Here is a 23421-nt window from a genome sequence, read left to right as displayed (position 1 = left end):
GTCAGTCAGGGGGGGGGCTGGGTTCTTGCCTCCGCCTGTTTTTGATGCCTGCTTGTGATGTTCTGCCATTTTCTTTTTGGTTTGGCTCCTCAGGTCATAAAAACATTTTTTAAGGTCCTCTGTGTCCCTGGTGGTCACCCCAACGGCATTTACTTTCTCCATGATGTCCAGCCAGATTTTTCTTTTGGCTGATTCAGCCACAGTGAGGGACTGCCTGGCAAACAATTTGTGGTGCACCCTCACCACCTCCTCCACAAGGACCTGCAGCTCCATGCTGCTGAATTTCAGTTTCTTCCTCCTCTCAGCCGGCTCTTTTTCTTGGCCGCTTGACATTTTTCACTTTTAAAAGTGCTCAAAACCCTTTCTGCTGCTCCTGCATTCTGCTCAGCTCCAACTGCCTTTCCAGAAGCTTCTAATTAGTTGCAGCTTCCTGTGTAGCCACTTCTTGGTAGGGAGGGGGAGGGTGGTAGCACCTGATTGGCTGCCTACTTGAGTTTCACTTTTGTTTGTTTTCCGAATCGGTATTTACCAAATCGGTATTTACCGATTCAGTATTTACCGATTTGGTATTGGCACATAGGAATGAATAAGGAATACCGATTCGGTAAATACCGATTCTGTAAATACCGATTAGGTAAATACTGATTCGGTAAATACCGATTCAGTAAGTTCCAATTGTCCGATACCGAATTTTACAGATTCAGTATTTTTTACCGAATTTTTTCCTACATACCATTTTCCGATTCTAAAATACTGATTCTGTAAAATTTGGTATTTTAGAATCTGTAAAATCGATTTACCTATATCTGGCCCTAAATTTCACATTTTCTGTTGTTTTTTTTCTGTCTTTTTGATAGATGAACTTCCGGTGCTGCATATGACGTTGTTGATTGTGTTGAACATAGGTTTATCAATTATTTTTTCTATAACAACAACAATATTGTCTTTACATTTCATTGTATCTTTAGAGGGGTAGTCAATCTTGCTGGGTTGAATTCCAACATTAGAAAAATTCCCTTTTACATCGTCAATTATTGTTTTTAAAACATCCGGAATGATAGCCAGTTTGTTAATAGGTGGGGCACAACTACACTCTGCATACGTAGATATTGGCTGAGATTGTGCCCTTACTATTAAATTATTTAGTGTTGTTATCTTCGGCTCAATTCCAGTTACATAGGATGCCATAGCGCTCAAGAGATCTATTTGCACCTCTATTTTGTTGGACTGATATGTTAAAGCTTCCAGAGTAAATTGAGAGGTTTTTAAGAATAAATACCAAGTTGTTCCCAAATTCCCACTTCCTGATACCCGAATACCTGGGCTATGGTATTGCCCATTTATAGATTATTGATCCTTATACTCATCTTTTTTGGTCCTTGAAGATCATGTCCCTTGTCACATGAATTAATGCCTACTACTCAAAACGTCTTTTTGATACAGAGTGCTCCAACGCTGCAGAGTTTCTGGGTTGCTGTTATATTCATCCATATTTGTTTGAAATCTATTATTTTGATTAACTTTCGGCTGGTCCAGATTTTGGACGGAATGTTTTTTAGACAGATTAAGATCTGGTTTCAGTGGGGTATTGGCTTCTCTTATAATTTTCACCCCATCAGTTAGATCTTTTAGAGCTTCTTGCTTGGGTTGTTTTATTTGGCCCAAATTAGATGGTTCCCCTATAACATTAGCTTTTCTGATTTTTACTTGCACTTCTATTGGCATTGGCTGCCTAGTTGGTAGTAGCTGTTGAGTATCTCCCATCATTGGACTCGTACATTTTGGGTCCTCTTGTTGTGAACGACCAGTAAGTGGGATAGTTAACATCTCTAGATCCGTTATTTGACCCCAATGGTTGCCTTGGTCCTTAGTTGAGTTTGACATTCGTTCAACTTCCCCGTCAATCTCAGGGTGGCCTGGTTCATTTACTCCTTGCTGAGGGGATGTCATATTTGTTTCACTCAGTGGTTTGATTAGAGTTTGAAGACTACATGAGTTAGTTAGCAATGTTAGCATATCACCAGTTGGATCTTTCAAATCAAATCAAATCAAATCAAAAGTTTCTTTATTCGACTGACAGGAAAGCAGTCATAAAAGCACACAATACAATAATATACAATTCGTTCATAAAAAGAAAAAGTTTATCTTCCATTAGTCTTAAGAGAAAAAAGTATTAAGCGATTATTAAAGAGGCATGATACAGTGGTCCTATGTGCATATACTTAATCAAGACGGAGTTGTATCTGTAACATAATACAGTTTGGAGTCATCCTTCCATACTTAATCTATACTTTAGAGCTGTTTTTAAAAACTTACAGATAAAAAAAGTGCTGTCTTCATGCAACATTTGAAGGTATAGAAGTGCAGGCTTAATTTGTGTAAAATTCATCTTTTTGAGCAACGGTTTTAAAAACATATTACGTGGACTTGAATAATAAGAACAAAGGAATAAAAAGTGAGCCAGGTCTTGCGGAGACTTATTGTCGCAGCCGCAAGCTGGCAACACTTGGCCTCTGTGGGCTCCACTTGGTACAGCTAAAAGCAGATGGTAGAGATCAAATCGAAATCTGCTCAGCAGGAAGCGTTCATATCTGGATATATTCCACGATAAGTAAGGTTCAGAGAACACACAGGTCTTTGTTAGTACGTGGTTCCTTACGCTGGACTTTTTGAACTCAATTTCTTCCCTCCGGAGTTGTCGCTTCATGTAAAAGGTATTTTTTACAAAATTGACATCTTGCTTGGTGGTATTCTGGGGTGTTAAGTAGAGGTCTAATCTGCCCAGATCTTTACAGCAATTGCGAATGTATTTCATCCAGGGTAACTTGAGTTGACCTTCCCAAGTAAGGGCTTCAGCTAGGATGTTATGGGTCAATGGAATCGCTGTATTGCGCCAACAGCTTAACCAGCAGAGCAAAGGGTTTGCAGCAATTATGTCAGCTAGATAAGGGATGCCCAGTTCCTCATGTGTGGAAAAGTTTGCGGTACTCTTTGGTAAGCTCATGACCTGTTTCAGAAAGTTGTTTTCGAGAGCTACTAGGGTATCTATTGGTAAGAACCCCCACAGTTCACTTCCGTAACATGCCACCGCAACACTTTTTGCCTGATAAAGCTTCAATACGGCAGACACTGGAGTGTTACCCAATTTGCGAGCGAAATCCATTACACCAGAATTGGTCCTCAGTATTTCTCCTTTCTTTTTAGTTATGGCAGTGCCCCAGTTAAGTTTATGATCGAAGAGTACACCCAAATACGAGAATGTTTTTGTTAGTGGTATGTTTTCTCCATTAACTGAGAAGGGGTATTGTTTTTTGGGAGTTAAACCAACCGTCATAACAAAAGATTTGGAATTGTTAATATTTAGGCCACGTGAGGACATGAATTGAAAAAAAGAATCCAGTAATTTTTGGAGTCCGAGTGCAGTTCTGGATAAAAGAACAGCGTCGTCCGCATACAACAGGACCGGTACGCCTGTTTTACCAATTCGAGGGTAATCCGTGTCTGTTTTTACCAGGTGGTCTTCAAGTCCATTAATATATAAGTTAAAAAGAAAAGGTGCTAATATACAGCCCTGCCTGACTCCTCGGTTAATTTTAAAATCTCTTGTTACTTTCATGTCTCTTGTAAAACGCACATTTGCTCGGGTGTCGTTGTGTAAGTCGGCCAGAAAGTTGATCAAGTTACTTTCTACGCCCATTTTTTGCAGGACTTCCCATAGTTTGCTCCTATCGACGCAGTCAAAAGCAGACGAAAGGTCCATAAAGGCCATATACACAGTTCCCTCTCTTGCTTGGGTGTATTTACCACTAATTAGATACAGATTCAGGCACTGTGTGGTTGTTGCATGACCTGGCCTGAATCCATATTGTGCAGGGGTCATTATGTTGTGTTGTTTGGCCCATGCATTCAGCCTCTTTAGTAGAATCCCACCCACTACCTTCGCAACAGAGTTTATCAGGGAGATTGGTCTATAGCAGGCCGCTTTTGTTCTGTCCCCTTTTTTGTAAACAGGGACGATGGTAGATGCTCCCCAAGATTTAGGAGCCCCCACTTCGACCCCGGCATTGATGACAGATGTAAGAATGGGAGCCCATAAGGTGGTGTTAGACTTGAATAGGTCAGGTGGGAGACCGTCGGGGCCCGGGGCTTTGTTACTGGAGAGACCAAGTATCCCTAACTCAATTTCTTTAGTCGAAAATTGTAGCGGGTTGCTTTCAGGAAGATGAAGTGGTTCTGGAGATTGTGGGGCGTCGCTTTTGAAGATAGCTCCAAAGTGAGTGATCCAGTCGTCCTCCGGTATAACTGTACCAAGACTCTCATCATTTGGACTGCCAAAAAGTGGTTTATTTATTATGCTCCAGAATTTTGAACTGTTGCCCAAAGTAGAGGGTCGAGCAAAGATTCCCATGTTTTGGCTTTAATTGACTTCTTGCGTAAGGCAAGAGCCTTTTTATAGTCTGTCCGAAGGGCCTTAATAAGTGCAGAGTCTCTCGGTTTATTTTTAAGAGCAGCTTTTAATTTGCGGTTTGCAGAGGAACAAGCGTGATCAAACCAGCGGGGATGTTGAGCAATGGAACCTTTGGATGTTACCGTCAGTAGTTGCTCTATTCTTTTGGACACAACCGCAAAGGCGGATAGAATAGATTCTGGAGGAGCGGAATTTGTGGCACAGAGCTTAAGTTCATGTTCACAGTGTAAAGCAACGTCCTCATACAATTTGTCGCTATTTACCAGATTCCATTTTAAGCGGCGGTTATTATTGATCAACTTAAGTGCCCCAGGGTCCTTAATGTTTTTTTGGAGCACTGAGGGGCCGCATTGCAATTCAAGGTGCAAAGGATTGTGATCACTGTGGATGCTCTCAAGGATGTCAAAATTTAAAACCTGTTGGGCAACTCCAGCAGAAAGAAGAATATGATCTATAAAAGACCCTGACTCAGATCCTTTGTAGGTTGGAACTTTGAAGGAGAAGGAGTCGTCTTTCATAGATAGCGCCATGGTCAAATTCATGGAGTCCGTTAGGGTGTTTAATTTAGTTCCACGCTGGCAGTGCGTGAAGTGGGGACCTGTTCTGAGTCCACAACCCAAGGATTCCAAGGTGGTTGAGAGAGGATTACCACAGATGTGTGTGTTAAAGTCACCAAGAAGAATTTTATCCTGTGGTAGTTTTGAACCAAATTCATTTAGATAACTTTCGAGTCTGACAAGATTACAATCGTTCAGATTTGCGACAGAATTGTAAAAGTTAATTAGAGTTAAAGCTTTCTTGCCCCTTCTAAGAGTCAGTACCTGCATGTTCTTGTTATCCAGCTGCACTTGGTTGATCTGCATTTTAAGAGACAGACTAATGAATATTGCCAGTCCCCCCTTTGCTCTGCCGCTGGGGGAGGGAGATGCGGGAACAAAAAATCTTTGAAAACCCTCAATACAGATGTTGTTATCTATTAGCCATGTTTCTTGGAAGCACAGGATGGTGTAATTTTTGACAAAAACTTCCCACGATGGGTCAATAATTTTTGAGGCCAATCCTGCGAGATTCCAAGACAATATCTTGATTGTGTTAGGGGCATAGTGTGCTAAGTTTGATGTAGGTGTTATAACAGATGGAGAGCACAGATCTGGGTTGTCCCTTATCCCGGTGTTCGTCCTTAGAGTTACAGGTGATACATGAGGTTTACAAGCTGTTGGTAAGGGAGTGATACCTGCCACGTCTTCTAAGATGGACTGAGCGTGGTTTACTTTAGGGCTAACCAAATGTTTTAAATTCGTCGTGCAGGTGGTATTAGAAGAAATGACGACCACTGGGGGATTAGATGTTTTAGGTAGAGTCTTCATATTTCCTACCAGACTGTTTGTTTTTGCAGAAAGTGAAACTGGAAACAGGTCAAATGGCAGTCAGTCAACCTCCTCCAGTAGGTCGTGGCTGAGGAAGACATCATAACGATTGGCTATAGGGAACCCGTAGTCATTATATTGTGAGTTGGTGTGGTTAAAGGCCCGGTGGTAACCATGCCCATGGCGTTCAGCTGTTTCTATTGGTTGATAGTTGTGGGCATTATTTCCCCATAAGTGAGGGTATGGATGTTGGTCTAGGCCCATTGGCGTATCTGGGCAGGGTGGGACAGAGGTCAGCCAGGGTTGATTGTTCTGCTGTGTCCTGTAAGATCCTTCTTGGGTATAGTTGTAATTTGTTTTATTCCTGTAGGGATCTGAGCGGACTGGGTAGAAGTAGCTAAGTCCCATGGTTCGAATCAGGCTTTTTGTCCCAGTGCTTCTCCATCCTGCGATGAATTTCGCTGGACCTAGATATTTGAAGGTGACCACAATACAGTCACCCTCTGTAGATTTAAAGCGAGTACCCACCCACTCTACTCTTTTGACATGATGAATGGTGCCTATTATATTTGAGGGGAGAGGCCTATGTATGGAAAGCCATTGCATTGCTTTGTTCCTCAGTTCCTCCCGTGTTTCTTCCCTGTTAGCAGCAACTTTTGGCACCCCAATCATAACTATTGTATATGGATTGGCCTGTGGTGGCAGATTAATATGTGTTAGTGGACGTGTTGTAATAAGTCTGGGGGGCTGTATTCCTGTGTCTTTGGATTGGGTGTTTCTTTTGGGAGGAGCCGTACGACTTTTATCCTCAGATATACCTACGTTGGTACTAGGTAGGTGGCCCTCTGCAGCCCACTCGCTATCATCCTCATCTGTTTGAGTATTAGGTGTATTAAGCATAGGTGTATTTGGGATCACAGTGGGGGTAGGAGCTGATTGAGAATTTGGTGTTTGAACAGTTAAGGGTAAGCTCTGGAGTTGTGGATGGTTTGGCTTTCCTATATTCTTTGATGTGTTATCTACTTTTTTCGCTGTTTTTGAGTTTTTTACATTTAGGGTTGATGAAGATGGAACAAAGGTTGAGGGCGTGTTCGCTGTTTTAAGCAATCTAAGGATACTAGAGGATATATCATTTTGTGCTCTCTCAAATTTACTCAGCGCTCTTTCTATATTATCAATCTGATGGCGTATGGGTTGTAGAATTGTTTTAATTAGGGCTTCGATCTCTCTCATTGTTGGCAAGATTACACTATTCTGCTTCTCAATATGTCCTGTTTCCTCATTAACTAGAGAGATACCAGTTTTGGAATTAGTATTCCCACTTGCATCGTAGACTAGTGGGGAATTTAATAGGGACCCACCCCGCTTTGTGACAGGTAGTTTCTCTAGACTGTTCTTCTGCCACATGTCTTTGAGCGATCGCTTGGGTTTGCCTGATATATGGTGGATTTTCCTTTAAGGAAGTGTGATTCTGGACTTTTTCCTCTTAAATTTTGGAGTATTGCATTGTTTAGATGGTTGGGTTTCAGTTATAGCAATAGCTAATGGGGCAATCTCCACAGTGTGAACTTTCAGTGCGGAAGCAGGGTCTTTTTCTTGCTGGATGTTATTTGCACTACTAGTTAGAATCATAAGGCTGTTATCCAGGGTATTTGCTAATAGGTCCGTGGAAGAAGAGTTAGAAGGTTTTTCTTTGATGTGCGATCTTGGTAGTTCTGAAAATGATTGCATGAGAAGGGACTCCTGTAATGAGGCTGAGTCCTCCATATTTGGGTCTTCTGCACTAGTATGTGAGGACAAGTCTGGGAAACATAGATTAGGCGTCAGAGAGAGCCTCCTCTCGGTATCCTGAATGGCATCCGCCACTACGTTGATAGTTTTTTGGAGCATTTTATCTATAGCGGTTATAGTGGGCAAAGGTGTACTCACTGTTTTTAGTCTGCTGGTTGATCGAGTGGCCATCGGGGTTTTGCAGGTTTTAGTCATCTTTGACTTGTATTAACTGCCACTTTCCTCTGGGTGTAGCCTAGGTTTGGCTTGTGACTACCAAAGGGCGAGCTTAGGGGGATGGCCCGACCCGGCCACTTCAGGCCCCTGAGGGCCACAGAGGGCCCGCCCTTTGCCCGGGCTTCGCCCGCGCGCGTCCCGCGATGCGCGTGATGGGCCCTGTTTAAGTAAGTGAGGTGTCCGGAAGGGGCGGGGCACTGGGAGGGGGCGCGGCTCACGCGGGAAGAGGGAACAGCTGATGTTGCTGACGCTGTCCCTCGCAGTCCCCGGGCCGCGCCTCTCACCTCCGCTGCGGCCTCGCGTCTCCACTCACAGGGTCTCCGGCAGGTTGGGCAAAGGAAGGCTGCTCCTGCAGCAACGGCGATAAAGTTTTTGAAAACGCTGGCAAGTCCTCAAGGGCAACAGGTCTCTCTAGTGAGCGGCACCCGCAGAGCCGGGGCCGCAAGAGCTTTTTAAACACCCTGTAGGGGGCGGGGCACTGGGAGGGGGCGCGGCTCACGCGGGAAGAGGGAACAGCTGATGTTGCTGACGCTGTCCCTCGCAGTCCCCGGGCCGCGCCTCTCACCTCCGCTGCGGCCTCGCGTCTCCACTCACAGGGTCTCCGGCAGGTTGGGCAAAGGAAGGCTGCTCCTGCAGCAACGGCGATAAAGTTTTTGAAAACGCTGGCAAGTCCTCAAGGGCAACAGGTCTCTCTAGTGAGCGGCACCCGCAGAGCCGGGGCCGCGAGAGCTTTTTAAACACCCTGTAGGGGGCGGGGCACTGGGAGGGGGCGCGGCTCACGCGGGAAGAGGGAACAGCTGATGTTGCTGACGCTGTCCCTCGCAGTCCCCGGGCCGCGCCTCTCACCTCCGCTGCGGCCTCTGGTCTCCACTCACAGGGTCTCCGGCAGGTTGGGCAAAGGAAGGCTGCTCCTGCAGCAACGGCGATAAAGTTTTTGAAAACGCTGGCAAGTCCTCAAGGGCAACAGGTCTCTCTAGTGAGCGGCACCCGCAGAGCCGGGGCCGCGAGAGCTTTTTAAACACCCTGTAGGGGGCGGGGCACTGGGAGGGGGGCGCGGCTCACGCGGGAAGAGGGAACAGCTGATGTTGCTGACGCTGTCCCTCGCAGTCCCCGTGCCGCGCCTCTCACCTCCGCTGCGGCCTCGCGTCTCCACTCACAGGGTCTCCGGCAGGTTGGGCAAAGGAAGGCTGCTCCTGCAGCAACGGCGATAAAGTTTTTGAAAACGCTGGCAAGTCCTCAAGGGCAACAGGTCTCTCTAGTGAAACTTTGACGGTGACTTTTCCAGTTTCCCAAATGTATGATTTAAGGGACTGTATATCACCTGCCTGTTTTGATTTTTAACGCATCTAATACTAATGTTTGTTGTATTTTTCTCTTCCTTTTAATAGGAGGGAAAGGTAGCCACACCTTTCCTGACCTCATAATACCCCCTCTATAAACTGAAGATGACTTTCTTCTTTTAGAGAATCAAATGGACCAGTGAAAAGACCAATGAGTGCTTTGATTAAGCTCCAAAGACACCTCCAAACACCTCCAAGGAAGACACCACCAAAAACACACCACAGTACAGAGTCTTCCTGTGCTGCTGATTAATTATTAATAAAATATTCAATTAGTTTATTACATCCGGGCTGCGGGTAGGGTGTTTGGCTAGGCATGCAGGGTAATACAGAGGTCGAGGGGCGCTCAAAAGGTCAAAGTCTCTTGGCACTTGCTCCTTTAAAGAATTTTGACAGATTTTTATTACAGGCTCCGGTGGCTACGAGTTTTACTGACGGATCAACCTCAACTGCCGCTCGCCACAAGCACCACGCCACTTGCAACTCACCACTCACTGTACATTGCTGTTCATTGCTGGAATCTTGCACTCAAGCAGCTGGATGGGTCACAGAAGTCAAGAGCACCGAGTCACCAACACGGCAGAATGCCGGGAAAACCTTCTGGAGCGGGATCGGGAGCCGGTCACACAACAGCCGGATGGCAGATCTAGGCACATTCGCTCCTCCGCTCCGCTCCTCAGCTCTGCACGATGCCTGATGCAGACGTAAACCAGGTGGAAGGCCAAGGCCAAGGCTCCTCCAACCCCCGCAGCAGCTGCAGCAGCCGCCGCACCAGCAGCGCAGCAGCACCGTAGCACCGCGGTGCCAGCAGCGGCCGCCCCAGCGGCCGCTCCTGCCCCCGCACCCATGGCAGGACGCTGAAAACTCCGGAGAAGCCTTCAGGAGAGGGAGCCGGTGGCACAAAAAACAAACTCCCGTTACTTTGTAGGCACAAGTAACGAATGGTACTTGTCCCACTGCAAGGCATGTAATGTGTGCATGCAGACTCTTAGCAGGGGAATCAATCAGCCCACCTGAGACTATCACCACATAGAGAAAAGAAACGTCCCATGAAGGGAATTGGTATATTTAGATCTGAGTTTGTAGCTATGCAATGGCAGCACCTTTGATCAGAGTGGCAAATGAAACTCTCATGGCCTCGTGTATTTGATCTGGAGTCCAGTGGAGCCAACCGTGTAGCTTGGTTCTATCGCAACACCATTCCATCCTGATATCATGTATTTTAAACCATATTTCTCATCTCCACATGCCGTACCTTTCCAATTTCAACTAAAATGTTCCCCTCTTTTAAGTTCCACACTCTTGTCACTCATCTCTCTCTTTCGTTCTTATTGCTCTTATATTTACTTGCTCCTCAGGTCTTACTTCCCCCGTCACTAGCAATCACCTTGGCCTCCAAATGTTACCACTACCCTCACGGTTAAATTCCGGGCACAAATATTTCTCGCATGTATGATTATCCTTTTAGCTTTTGCCTTTCCTGTTTGGACTCCACAGTGGCACCTGCAAACACATCCTGTTCTTTGTTGGGGTTGTGGAAGGGTTAGGGGTTCTGCAGCAAATCACTCAGAACTCCCAAGACTCCACTCAAGAGAGCGCGTGGTGGTGGCCTGCGTCACTGCTGCATTTTAACAGCTCAACGCGGGGGCTGGCCAAACATGATGCCCAGGGCCATCATTGGTAGCGCTTTCGTGCGCTACAAGATTGATGGCCCAGGGACCCACATACACGGTACGCTGCGCCGCACCACCACTATGCTAGGTGGTGCGTGCAGCATTTGCATGCAGGTGTGCTTGCACTTACATTCTTTCTTAAATTATTATTTTTGGTTAACAATCTCTAAAAGAGGCTCGGTGCTCAGGTGATCACACAGTGATATAGATTTTGTGCAATATGGAAGAACAAATAGATTTCTGAGAATAGTACAGTTCATAAACTACTTTTTCAGATTAGCATGATCGTTGACGGTATTTCTATCAAGCACTAGTTAATTAGATGAGTGGAATCCAAAATTAGGGATCATGATCAAATGACTGCAATATAAAAATTCAAAATTGATGCTACTCACTGGGGTAGACACAAAGAAATCAATCTGTGCGAATCTGAAAAATATTCAAAATATTTAAAGCCTGTACACGGCTTAATTGAAAGTGCAACCTGAGTAAGATGTGCCTTGACGAACCGTAAACCTAATGAAAATTGACTGACTGGGTGGCATTGCCAAAATGAATGGTATGCTTAGTTGACACAGATTGCAGCAACTAGGATATGTGAAGTCCAAATTAATTGGAAGGAAGAAATCTGAAGTCACCTCGTTGGGGAAAAGCCTCCTCAAATTTGTGACAGCAGAGTTACATGGCAATAAAACAAGCATTTGCAATGCAATCGGTGTCATTTTTGGGACCTTATATGTATTTAGCTATGCAGCACATTAGCCTGGGTGCTGAAACATCTACTGTTCTTTAACATGGAGGGAAAGTCAGCACCAAAATGCAGAACACGCCAGGTATGGGAACACATGGAGAGAAATACTGCATATTAGTGAGAATTTGTATTGTCCAAAGCTCTGTTTTTAATATAAAATCAGGGCCTTCAGTGGTCATATCACTGAAAATACACAATTGAAAAAATCATTGTCTACGGGTGCTCGAGGAGGCAAGTTTCTATGGCCTGGAATCTAGGGAATGCGAAAGTGATTCAGGTATTTTATTGACCTCTGCTGGTTGTTTTCTATCAGGAAAGTTATATAGAGGCTGTTGCCGGAAAAATAAAAAAAGATAGTCCCTAAGCAGAAAGCAATTCTGTTTTTTCACTGACCTCTACTGGTCGTTTTCTATCAAGACAGTTGAATAGAGGCAGTTGCCAGAAAAGTGCTGTCTAGGCTCGACCTAAAATGGAATATATTTTTTTTTTCAAACATATGATACACTCATACAAAATCAAACAGTTATTGTCAACATATGATGTTTCAGTTGTACATGGTATGGCATAAGACAAATTAATGGGACATGATATGTACAGAATGGAACACAAGGCCAGCATTAATTGTACAGATACAGTCAGTGTGGTAAAGATGTAGACTGTATGTTCATGTGGGCATGACAGAATTACATTCTTCCATGGAGTTTTGACCATTCGTGAGGCTGTTCCATTTTAGGATCCAGCGGAATTCGGCCTTGTGAAGCAAGATTTAAAAGTCCTCTACCCTCAATGTTTTTATAACCAACTCAATTACTTGCCATCTTCTGTCATTTTATGTGTGTTGTTTCATAGAAGTGTGTTACGAGGGGTGTTGGCTTAACCCTGCACCAAATCAGAGAACAGTATTGACACAATCTGGTTCAAATATTTGATGTATTTGTGATTGCAGGGGCAACAAATGGCGTGCATTACATTGCTTGAATTACAGTGTGTGTGAATTCTAATTGTGTATGTGATCCCTCCGCGTTTTAAATCCTTTTTATTCATAGTGGAAATCCAGGTTATACAAACACTGCATTGACAATGGCTTGCAATTTTTTATTAAACCTCAGTGGTAGCGTATTAGTTTTCTTCTTTATGTATTTATGTTTTAAGTGGTCTCTTATGCTCTTGCCTTATTGAAAAAACATCGGTGTTTGTTCTGAAAGGCCAGTGTACTGTATTAGCAACAAAGGTGTCTTGATTATTTTAGTGATGGAATTACTTTGTGTACAAATTCGTTGTAATGCAAACCAGGTGTTCAGAGGGACTCTTCACTTTTGGGATGACTAAATATTCACAGGAGCAATGCAAGGGTATTTTAAGGGATAGCTTTATCTGTTGGTGTGGATAGCTCATATTGCACAGCTTTTTGCCCAATATTTCTGCCTCATGGAAGTAATCCTTCCTCCTCATACCGCTTCTGCAAATCTACAGAAACTAGCCAAAACGTACACCATCCTTCAGAGCCTGCTGGTGATTGCAGAAGTACTGAACTAATGTGTTAAATTAAATGGTGTTGTGGTACAAACTAGTTCCTAGAGGACCATCAAATACAGAGCAAGTGAGGCCCAAAAAATCAATAGAAACATTGCTCTAGTGAGATGTGAACAGTAAGTCGGTTGATAAGGAGTGTAATCATTCCAAATCATTTTTTGCAGTGTTTTCATCAACATTCCAGGTGAAGAATAGGTTGTCTATGAACCTCTTCCATAGAGACATAGCTGGTGATGAAAAGTGTTCTTCTCAGGGTCATATATGAATCTGCACTCAAAGTAATTGACAAAGGGAATAGCAAAGATATACAAGCTGGGGCAGTGGAACCCTACAAAGAACGAGCCCCTGACCTGCTATCCCTATTTATTATACATGTATTGGGAAGTACCCAAAAATGTGTGTGTGCACACTGTAAGCGCACCCACTGTCACGGTGCAATCCAATACTGGAATTAACAATGTTCAACAAAAGCAACAGGTGCACCAAAGCTCTTTCCCGACGACATCTCGTAAGGAGGCAAGACTAGGCTGCGGTTCCGGGCTTATCACGGTTTGGAACCTGCGATTGCCCCTATTATATTGTCCACTTTACAATGGTGTGATTGAATGAATTTTGCTACCTGGACTTATCTTGGTTCTGGTTTATTTCACTAAAGTAAAGCACACCTTGCTCTCATATTAATGTGGATTAGATCTACCAAATTCATCTGTTGGTCTCATCCACCACAGATATTCTGACGCTATATGTTAGGAGTGCCTCATAGATGCCCTGAAGAAGTCCATTTGTTTGGTTGAAACTCGTTGGCTGTTCATTTCAACTTGAATTGTTTTAACTTTTTGAATAAACGAAGAATTTGAAGAAACACCTTTGGACACGGATTGGATAATGTGCTTTGTGATTACTTACCTTTTAATGGTGCACCCGTTGCTTTTGTTAAACAAGGGAATAGTAAAATTTGGGGCAAAAGAAACCCCATTGAATTACCTTTGACCATTGGATAAGCATTTTGTGCTTTGCTTGCATTAGGACTACTTCAAAGGACTAAAGGGAAGAGGAAGCGATGGAAGGAAATGGGAAGTGGGAAGGATGATGTGGTAGTTTAAGAAACAAGCAGCACTAGGAGATAGCTTAGTCCGTGTTTTTATTGGTGAGAGCAATGTAATATTGTATAATGGGTTGTATTTATGAAGTGTGAAAGAAAGTCAAGTTGAAGAAAAGTGGGTGGTCTTCAGTAACTTGTAAGTAGCTGTCTTGCATGTACTGGAATGAGTCTTTCCTCTACTTTGGAATAAGTGCCAGAAAGCATATGTTTGATATGCAAAACTGATATTAAAGGTCAATCATGATTTGGCTGACACCTGGTGCTCTTCATCTTCGCCATAGTTGAAGCCACATGGAAAAAGTACATTCCCAAAGCCCATCTGGGGGATGGGAGCAATAGTTGACGACTTTTAGGGTAGGTCATAGGTGAAGAGGCCCAGCCTGGGATCTAACCCCTGTGGTTACTGATGATCCTTTCCTACAGAACCCTCACCACTTGCTTTATACTAATAGCTGGCCTAAGGGTGGGGACTGCAATCAACCCAGCACCTGTCTTTTCCTGACTGCTGGGTCCAAGCGTGGGTAGTTTGAAGTCAGGTGACTACTGAAGTCCCACTTCATCTTCTTTTGCTCTTTCTCTGGGTTGCTTCTTTATCCCATTATTTGCTCTCAATTTAATCTCCCCTTCCTCTCTGGAGTAACACTGACCCCTTCTTCACTAAATTGGACCATGTCTTCTTTTTTTTCGGCTGTCCTCCATAGTTGTCTTTACTTTTGGCACTCTATAAAGAGAATCATGCATGCTCAGCCAACAGCTGTGTTTTCCTTGATGTCTTTCATGGAGTTGTGGTCTCGTCCTTCCTTCAAATGCCTGACTTCCATCTCATATTGATGTGCCTGAAAATGTGTCTGAACTATCCAACGAGAGCACTAAATAAGGTTTGAGTAGGTCATGCAATGCACTGCCCATCGGAAGCACAAAACTAAGTCATGGTGGTTGCATGCAAGAGGCAAGTGAGTACTTTGTTAGATACTCATGTCTCTTGCTTTTACTAATGAAGTACAAAGTGCCACTACAACCAGGACAGCCAGTTCTTATCAGTCAAGTTACCCTATTCCCCTCATAAAGTGATAGTTGTGGAATAATGGTAGTTTTGAATAGTTCTTCGAATATTGCGTCATAAACATTATTTTGGTGCCCATGCCTTCGTAAGGCACTGATCCTAACATAGTGGGTGGTCATTCTTAGCTTATTGTGGGCACCAGTGGCATGGTGATGCTCATTTCTGGTATAATGTTGGCCCTGGCACAATAATACTAATTATCAGGCTATTCTGGGCATGATGAGGCACACCCTTGGTATATGCAGACACTAGCATATTGATAATTATTGACATTTTGTGAACGTAGCCATGTAAAGCAGAATCAATGGAGTCATGAGTGGCATCAGTACCTATGAATACTTGATGAATTTGATGTTTAGGCACCAAGGGGCATATGTAGGTAATTTCCATTTTGCGATTCTCAAATAGCGATTTTTGATGAATCGCTATTTGCGCTATTTGAGAATAGAAAAATGGAATGTAGGTAATAATTCGCAATTTTTTTGCGAATCTCTAACATTCCTTATTTGCGATTAGCAAATTGCGAATCGCAATTAAGGAATGAGTGTCCCATTGATTCCTATGGGCCAAAAGGCCCATAGGAATGAATGGGGATACATTCTCAAATTGCGATTTTCTGTGAGAAAATCGCAATTTGAGAATCGCAATTCCAAGGGTGCCAGGGTGTCCAAAGGACACCTGTTGCACCCCTTAAATGTGCCTGTAAGTACATGTGGTGCACATACATGCCCTAAGGGCATGTCTGTGCGCCACATGGCACTTTGATTTTTTTTTTAATGCATTTTTAAAGGAAATCGCAAAATACCATCTACTTGAAGTAGGTGGTATTTTGCGATTCCTTATGCCAAAATGACAATTTTTAAGGCACCCCTACATAGCATTTAAGGAATCGCAAAATTGCCATTCCTTAAATGCTATAAGCAAAATAAGGAATCACAATTTTTGCGATTCCATATTATGCTAAGTGCCACCTGCATACCAAAGGGGCGTTTGCGATTCGCCAGTGCCGAAATTCGCTGAATTTCGGCGTTTGCTAATCGCAAACGCCTACCTACATATGCCCCCAAATGATTTTAATAAAAACAAAATATAATCATTTTGTAAAACAGCTGGTTTTATCTCATGTAAATGTTATGTTTTGCTTGCGGCAAACGTGGATTTTTTTGCCAAAATGAAAAAACATTGGTTTGATAGTAAAATGTGCATCTTTTGTTTAAAACAGACAAGCAGCTGTTGGGGACATATGGTTTCATAAAAAATAAAAATATGTTGAGTGGATATTTGACTGTAAATCATTACTACTGTCGGAGACCCTTGTATGTATATGGGTGTAAGCCATATGTCGACTTTATAAGGTCTTCCTGACCATACACCATGTGAGGTCATGTTTTTAGAGATTTTCTCATCTGCAAAGAGTTTCAAATTCTCAATATTAGTTTACCATTCATAGGGGATTAGCCAGGGATAGGCTACATTTTTTGCAGAACAACCCACCCATGACATTGAAAATATATGACTGGGTGGGGGCACTTGTGCATATAGGGGGCCTATTCAGAAACAACACGTTGTAGTGTGTTTTGTAGTACTATAACAGTACTGCAAATGCACTATAAAATACACTGGACAAACTACATGTGGAGGTCTAAGCATCCACATGTCCTGTCTTTTTCTGTGTGGAGATGTCTGCCTCGACTGCAGTCTCTGCAATGTAAGTATACGTGTTAGTAGAAAATGTGGGCTGCACTGGGAGAAGTGGCTTAAAAATGAAGTATATTTATTACCAAAGTGGAGAATTTAGGTAGGAGTAAGGAGTGGTTAAGAATTGGTTAGCGAAGAGTTCAAGGAGAGACATGCACCAACACTTAAAGAAGTAAGCCCATTCCTATTTACAACGGCACTTCGAATTATTCTAATGCCAGGAAGGAGCAGTAGTAAGTTCAGCACCACATATGGCTTACCACAGATACTGCAACACACTACCGTAGAAAATGATGAAGGTAGGGATGTAAAATAAAACCTCATAAGAAATTGTTAAATTAAATGTAATTACTTAAAACTGTTTAAATTATAAATACGTTTCTGCAATTAGTATTAAATTTGTTATTATTATTATTATTATTATTATTATTATTATTATTATTATTATTAATATTATTATTAATAATAATAATAATAATAATAATAAAAGATGTCAAAATAAAAATAAAGTTTTGCTTTTTCAGTAAATTTACACTCAGCTTTTGTAAATAGCCCAAAGTACTCAAGAATGTAAGAGTACATTTACAACTAGTAAATCTGCACATGTAGCTTTACCTTTGGGAATATGCCCCAAACTGTTTTCCTGATGTTCTTTCCTGGCTCTCTCTAGGTGCCCCTGTTGACCCCGAGTTCTACATGAGTCGCTCCCTTTCCAACGTCATCAGCTCCACCCTGTTTGGGACCCGGTTTGAATATGAAGATAAAGAATTTGAGAAACTGATCCATTGTGTCCAAGACGCCCTTCAGGCCATGAGCAGCACCGGTGGCATCGTGAGTTTCCATAAGATTCCTGATAAAAATGGCACTTTTTATGGGATGGCCACATGAGTTCGTGGAATAAAATTTTTATAGATTTGAAGAATGTTAAGGCACAGTAGGAGACCGTTAATCTCAGTGTACCCATGCAATTCAAAATTTAAATAAACGTGCTTATCACTAATATGGCGACTTTTGTGGAGAGGACTTTTTGGCTTGACTATTTGTGGTGATTTTGAAATCTCCAGGATATTAAGGGGGTTGTATATAGAAAGAACACTGAATTGATTTAGCATCTGTATCAAAAGTATATATCTATTATGCAGAAAATATGTACCTTCGAACTTGGTGTTCATAATTGTTGCTGTTAAATTTGCAGTAGGGGCTTAACATAGGTTGAAGTAAATCATCAATCATGCCTACATTCCATTTGTGAGAGACTCAAAAAGGGAGGAATTGTGGTGGAGAGTGGGGTAGGACCATAAGAGGAAGTAGGACTACATCAGTAGAATAAGTAGGTAAGTTCGCAACTATCAGCCTGATTCATCATAGACCCGTTTTGCGAGTCTATAATAGCGATTCATAAGGAATCGCTATTACAGACTCGCAAAAAGGGATTCATGTAGGAATCGGAAAAAAAAATGTGATTCCTACATATTCCTTATTTGCGATTAGCAAATTGCTAATCGCAAATAAGGAATAACTCCCCATTCATTCCTATGGGCCAAAAGGCCCATAGGAATGAATGAGGAGTATTCCTTATTTGCGATTAGCAATTTGCTATTCGCAAATAAGATAGCGATTTAAAGGGTGCCAGGGGTGTCCAAAGGACACCCTGTAGCACCCCTTAAATGCAAATTTAAACAGGTGTTGCTTTTAAAAGCATTTTTTTAAGTTTTCGCTATTTACCACGAGGTTTGACCTCGCGGTAAATAGCGGGCCGAAATTGCGAAATCGCTATTTAAAAATGGATGATGAATTGCATTTTAGGCATCTCAAATAGAGATTCCTTAAATGTAATTCCTCGCAAAATAGCGAAATCGATATTTCCGATTTTTGCATTTGGGATGATGAATCCCAAATGCAAAAATCGCACTCGCAAAGGGCCAGATTCTCAGAATCTGGCCCTTTGCGAGCGCAAATCAGCTTGATGAATCAGGCTGTATGTCTTAATATGGTACGCTGGAATTTGTGCAACTGGGAAAGGGCAGAATTATGCTGCAGTACTGACTAAATTATGTGGCAAGAAAAGGCAAATTATGCTTTATAATGTGGTAATTTTGTGACAATATCAGTTCATTATTTTAGAAATGTTACACGTTTACGCTGTCTCTCCAAAGGCTTCATCTCATTCCTATCAGTTTAACACGTAAATACAGCAATCAGCAACTGGCAACCAGCTAGCATTTGCAAAGAGCATTCATCCATTAGGCAACACGCGTGGCAGCATTTATAATAACTTTAGAACCATTCGAACGGGACACTATTTTTTGTTCAACTCTGTAAATTATACAGTAGATGATAGATCATGTGGTAAATGTCGTAAAGCTTTAATTTTGTGGGAAATGAATCACGTAATTTGTTTCAGACAAATTTACATGCTAAACTAAAAGCACATCATGGCCGTTGAGGAGCCACAGTCTCTCTATAATGCCCTTCTGGTGGGCTGATGACATCTTTCGATACCTGGAAATACAGGTTTTGCACATGGTAAAGTGGAGGCTCACACTTAACACTGTTACAATTGTTCTGAACATACAGAAGTCACTAACATTCTGGATGACACTCGCATTGTCGCTTACTGGCAGCATACTGTTGGCCGAGTCATTTGTGTTTCCCTGCACTCTATGGGGCAGATTTACAAGTAGTGGCACATCTCTGTATATTTGCAGAGTTGAGTCAGCTAAATTGCATGACGGAAAAAAAGCCTTGCACCACCATGGATGCGTCGCATTTACAATGTGGCGCACTGTGGAGCAAGGAGAGACAGGTACGTGACGCATCTTTTGGTGGAAAGGCAGGGCATTGCTGGAGCTGTGTCGTAACCACGACTCAACTCCAACAATGATCAGGAATGCCTATTCCCATCATGCTGCATCACTCCTTATGCCTGCTTCAAGCAAGGTATTGATGCAGTGGCGTCGTAAAAGTAACTCCGTCACTCCGTCACTTTTACAAGGCTTCCTTGCGACGGAACGCCCACCCTGCATACATTATACCTGACGCAGGTATAATGTAGCGCAGGGCTTTACAACGTGACACATCTCCCTAGATGCATCATGTTGTAAATATGCTGCATCGTGGCACATTGTTTAGGATGCTGCTGCGTCACAGAAGTGACGCAATGGCGGTGTAAAGTTGTCGCAAGGGGTTGTAAATCTGCCCCTATATGCTTTCAATGCTGCTTACGCTATCTTCCAAAGTAGGTGTTGACGACATAAACAGTGTACTGAACATTCGCGTGGGAGGAGGTAAGAGACGCAAGGCAAAATGTACATGTTTACGCAAGTGCATAAGAAGGGTGGAATGAGAGACTAGACATTGAAGGTTACTACCTGGCAGATAAATTGCAATATAAAGCAGGGAGTTATTTGGGAGAACCATCACTGAACAGGGTCAATCGGTAGAAGTGATACTGGTGTCCCATTTGCTAGAACTGCTCTTTGAAATCTGAGTTAGGGACATAAAACAATTGAGGAAATATACAAAATGGCTCTTAAGGATGATAAAGTAAAAGACGATATGTTGTAATCAAAAAGATAGAGGAGAACTAGAGAGGGTAGTCCATTTCCCCAGTTTATATGTTAGCAATCAATGAGAACTAGCTCTGGTTTAAATTGTTTGTATGTCTGCGGGTGGTCAGAAACAGAGTTGTGTATATCAACATCAAATTATGCTTTGCAAGCATGAACGAGGCAAAGGTAGTTTACAGCAGGTACAAACAAGATGATACATTGGGGAAGGCTTTGTACTCTGGGACAAGGCATCGAAAGGTCAGGTGAAGTCACTAGTTCTCATTATGGACAGAGATAAGGGCAGTGCTTCTAACACACTTCCCATGCATCAGGCAAGTGGGGTACCTCTAGTCTAAGGTAGAGTTTCTTCTGAGGCCTGCAACAAATCTCCTATGTATGCCTCTCAGTATACATGGGGCTGTATCACATTCTGTTTATTGGGGACGCAATGGACATGTGCACTCCTTTTCTGCACCCTAGGGTACAGTAGTACAAAAGAAGTTGTCACAGACATTTCTGTGACTCCTTCTGTAATATAGATAACATTTGTGCACACATTGTGCTATCTGAAGGAGGTGTTGCCTCATTAGCTCCCTATACTATATTCCTTCATCCCGTTAAAGATGATCAGGTACAGTACACACTAGGTGTAATATTGCCCAGGGTCGTCTTTTACTTTTTTGTTAGCAATCAATGAGAACTAGCTCTGGTTTGAATTGTTTGTATGTCTGCGGGTGGAGGAAAACCATTAGGTTTTATGAAGGCCCTCACCCACCAACCTAGTTGGTGGCATGCTTCATCATCGGGCCCCACCCGAGGTACTGAGTGTTCTCCAGTATTAGGGTGTCTTTCATAGATTCACATGCTTGAATATCCCCCGTCGTCGGAGTGGGAGTCCCATGGTAAATAAAATAAAATAGCAATAATATACTATATATATATATATATGTAACATAAAACCTGAAATATGTAATAGAAAAAAGGCATAACAAGCCTACACATATTTCTACATAGGAATGCATGGAAAAGGAAAAAACCATTTGCAGTCTATCATTGTCATTATGTTGGTCCAAACCACAGCCAATCAGGCGCCAGCAACCCTCTAGAACCTTCTCCGCAGAGCTCAGCACCGCATATTTTCTACCGCACGTCGTGTGAAGGGAGTCTCCCTGAGCTCTGCTCAGTTTTCTTCAATTTTCTTTCTTAATATCACAGTTTAGTAATGTTTTCTTACATGAAGTCTACCTTCAGACCCTGTGTCACTTGTGGGAAGCTGAGACCTTTTCCTGTGAACCCTCATGAAGAGTATATGGGCAACACTCTGCTTGGCTCTGACATGATAAGAGGAGAAGGGGTTGTTCTTGTGCTTTGACTGTACCCCCTTCTGATGTGGGAGGATTTTTTTTTTGTTTGTCCTGCACATTAAGATTTTAAATGATGCTTCTCCTCTACTTCACCAGTTGAAGTAATATCACAATTAAGGGGTCTCTGGCCTTCTTTGAGTCTGCCTCCCACATCTACGCCCACGAGATTTACTCTCAGGCGTCTAGACTCACTCTGCGCACTTTTCTACGTGAAAATGTGCCAGCTTGTCGACGATATGGTCAATGTACCCTCTGACGACAATCTCTGCCGTCACTGTTGCTCTGCAACGACGACGCCTCCAGGCATGCGTCGACGACTGTGAGGACAGTGCCCTCTTGTCGACTATATGCTCGTAGACCACTGGGAGTTTTTGTCGATGGTGAATTTCTTCGACAGTTGGCCTCGTCGACGGTAGGCTCGTCGACGATAGGCCCATTGACGGTAGGCACGTCGGCGGTGGCCTCGTCGACGGTACGCTCGTCGACGGTGGCCTCGTCGACGGTGGCCTCGTCGACGGTGGCCTCGTCGACGATAGCCTCGTCAACGGTAGGCTCGTCGACGGTAGGCTCGTCAACGGTAGGCTCGTCGACGGTAGGCTCGTCGACGGTAGGCTCGTTAACGGTGAGCTCCGTAGATGGTGAGCTCCGTAGACGGTGAGCTCCGTAGACGGTGGGTTCCGTAGACGGTGAGCTCTGTAGACGGTGGGTTCCGTACATTATGGGCTCTGTAGACGGTGAGCTCCGTAGACGGTGAGCTCCGTAGACGTTGAGCTCCATAGACGCTGAGCTCCGTAGACGCTGAGCTCCGTAGACGCTGAGCTCCGTAGACGCTGAGCTCTGTAGACTGTGAGCTCTGTAGACGGTGAGCTCTGTAGACGGTGAGCTCTGTAGACGATGAGCTCTGTAGACGATGAGCTCGGTAGAGACGGTGAGCTCTGTAGACGGTGAGCTCTGTAGACGGTGAGCTCTGTAGACGGTGAGCTCTGTAGACGGTGAACTCTGTAGACGGTGAGCTCTGTAGACGGTGAACTCTGTAGATGGTGAGCTCCGTAGACGGTGAGCTCCGTAGACGGTGAACTCCGTAGATGGTGAGCTTCGTCAACATTCAGCTTCGACGCAAGTTAGCTTCGTTGACGGATGACCCTGTCAACTGTTGCATTCGTCGACGGTTGAGCCCGTTGACAGTTGGTTTCACACACTGTTGACTTTTATGCGCAATGTTTTTCGGTAGACGATTTATCTCGTCGACTGCAGCTTTCTGCTACATCCACGTGATGGCGTGATGGCTTTTTACTCCTGCCATTATTTTTCTTGGACAGCACATAGCCGTATGAGCATGTTTTTTCTTCAGATCAGAAATATTTATTTCTGACAGCAAGGCTGCCACGGCCTGTACCATGGCGGGATTACGTCTTCCCTTACAACTGGAGATCTATTGCATTCACCTCTGGTGAATATTGGAGGTTTTCCCCTCCTTATGAAGAGAGCGGCGAATCGTTTTCCC

At 43.4% G+C, this 23421-nt stretch overlaps 1 protein-coding gene across 1 annotated transcript in view; it reads left to right on the top strand.

The window, feature by feature from the left end:
* Positions 1-23421, top strand: part of LOC147692003 (cytochrome P450 2F2-like) — an 803876-nt gene that overhangs the window by 441641 nt on the left and 338814 nt on the right. The window contains exon 5 of the mRNA XM_086938296.1: positions 17673-17833. Within this exon, the coding sequence (XP_086794422.1) occupies positions 17673-17833 (161 nt within the window). The remainder of the gene's footprint in view (positions 1-17672; positions 17834-23421) is intronic.

Source organism: Lissotriton vulgaris, chromosome 9 (assembly GCF_964263255.1).
Source record: "Lissotriton vulgaris chromosome 9, aLisVul1.2, whole genome shotgun sequence".
NCBI lineage: Eukaryota > Metazoa > Chordata > Amphibia > Caudata > Salamandridae > Lissotriton > Lissotriton vulgaris.
The sequence above is the reverse complement of the archived record's forward strand: the minus strand, read 5'-3'. Positions and strand labels throughout refer to the sequence as shown.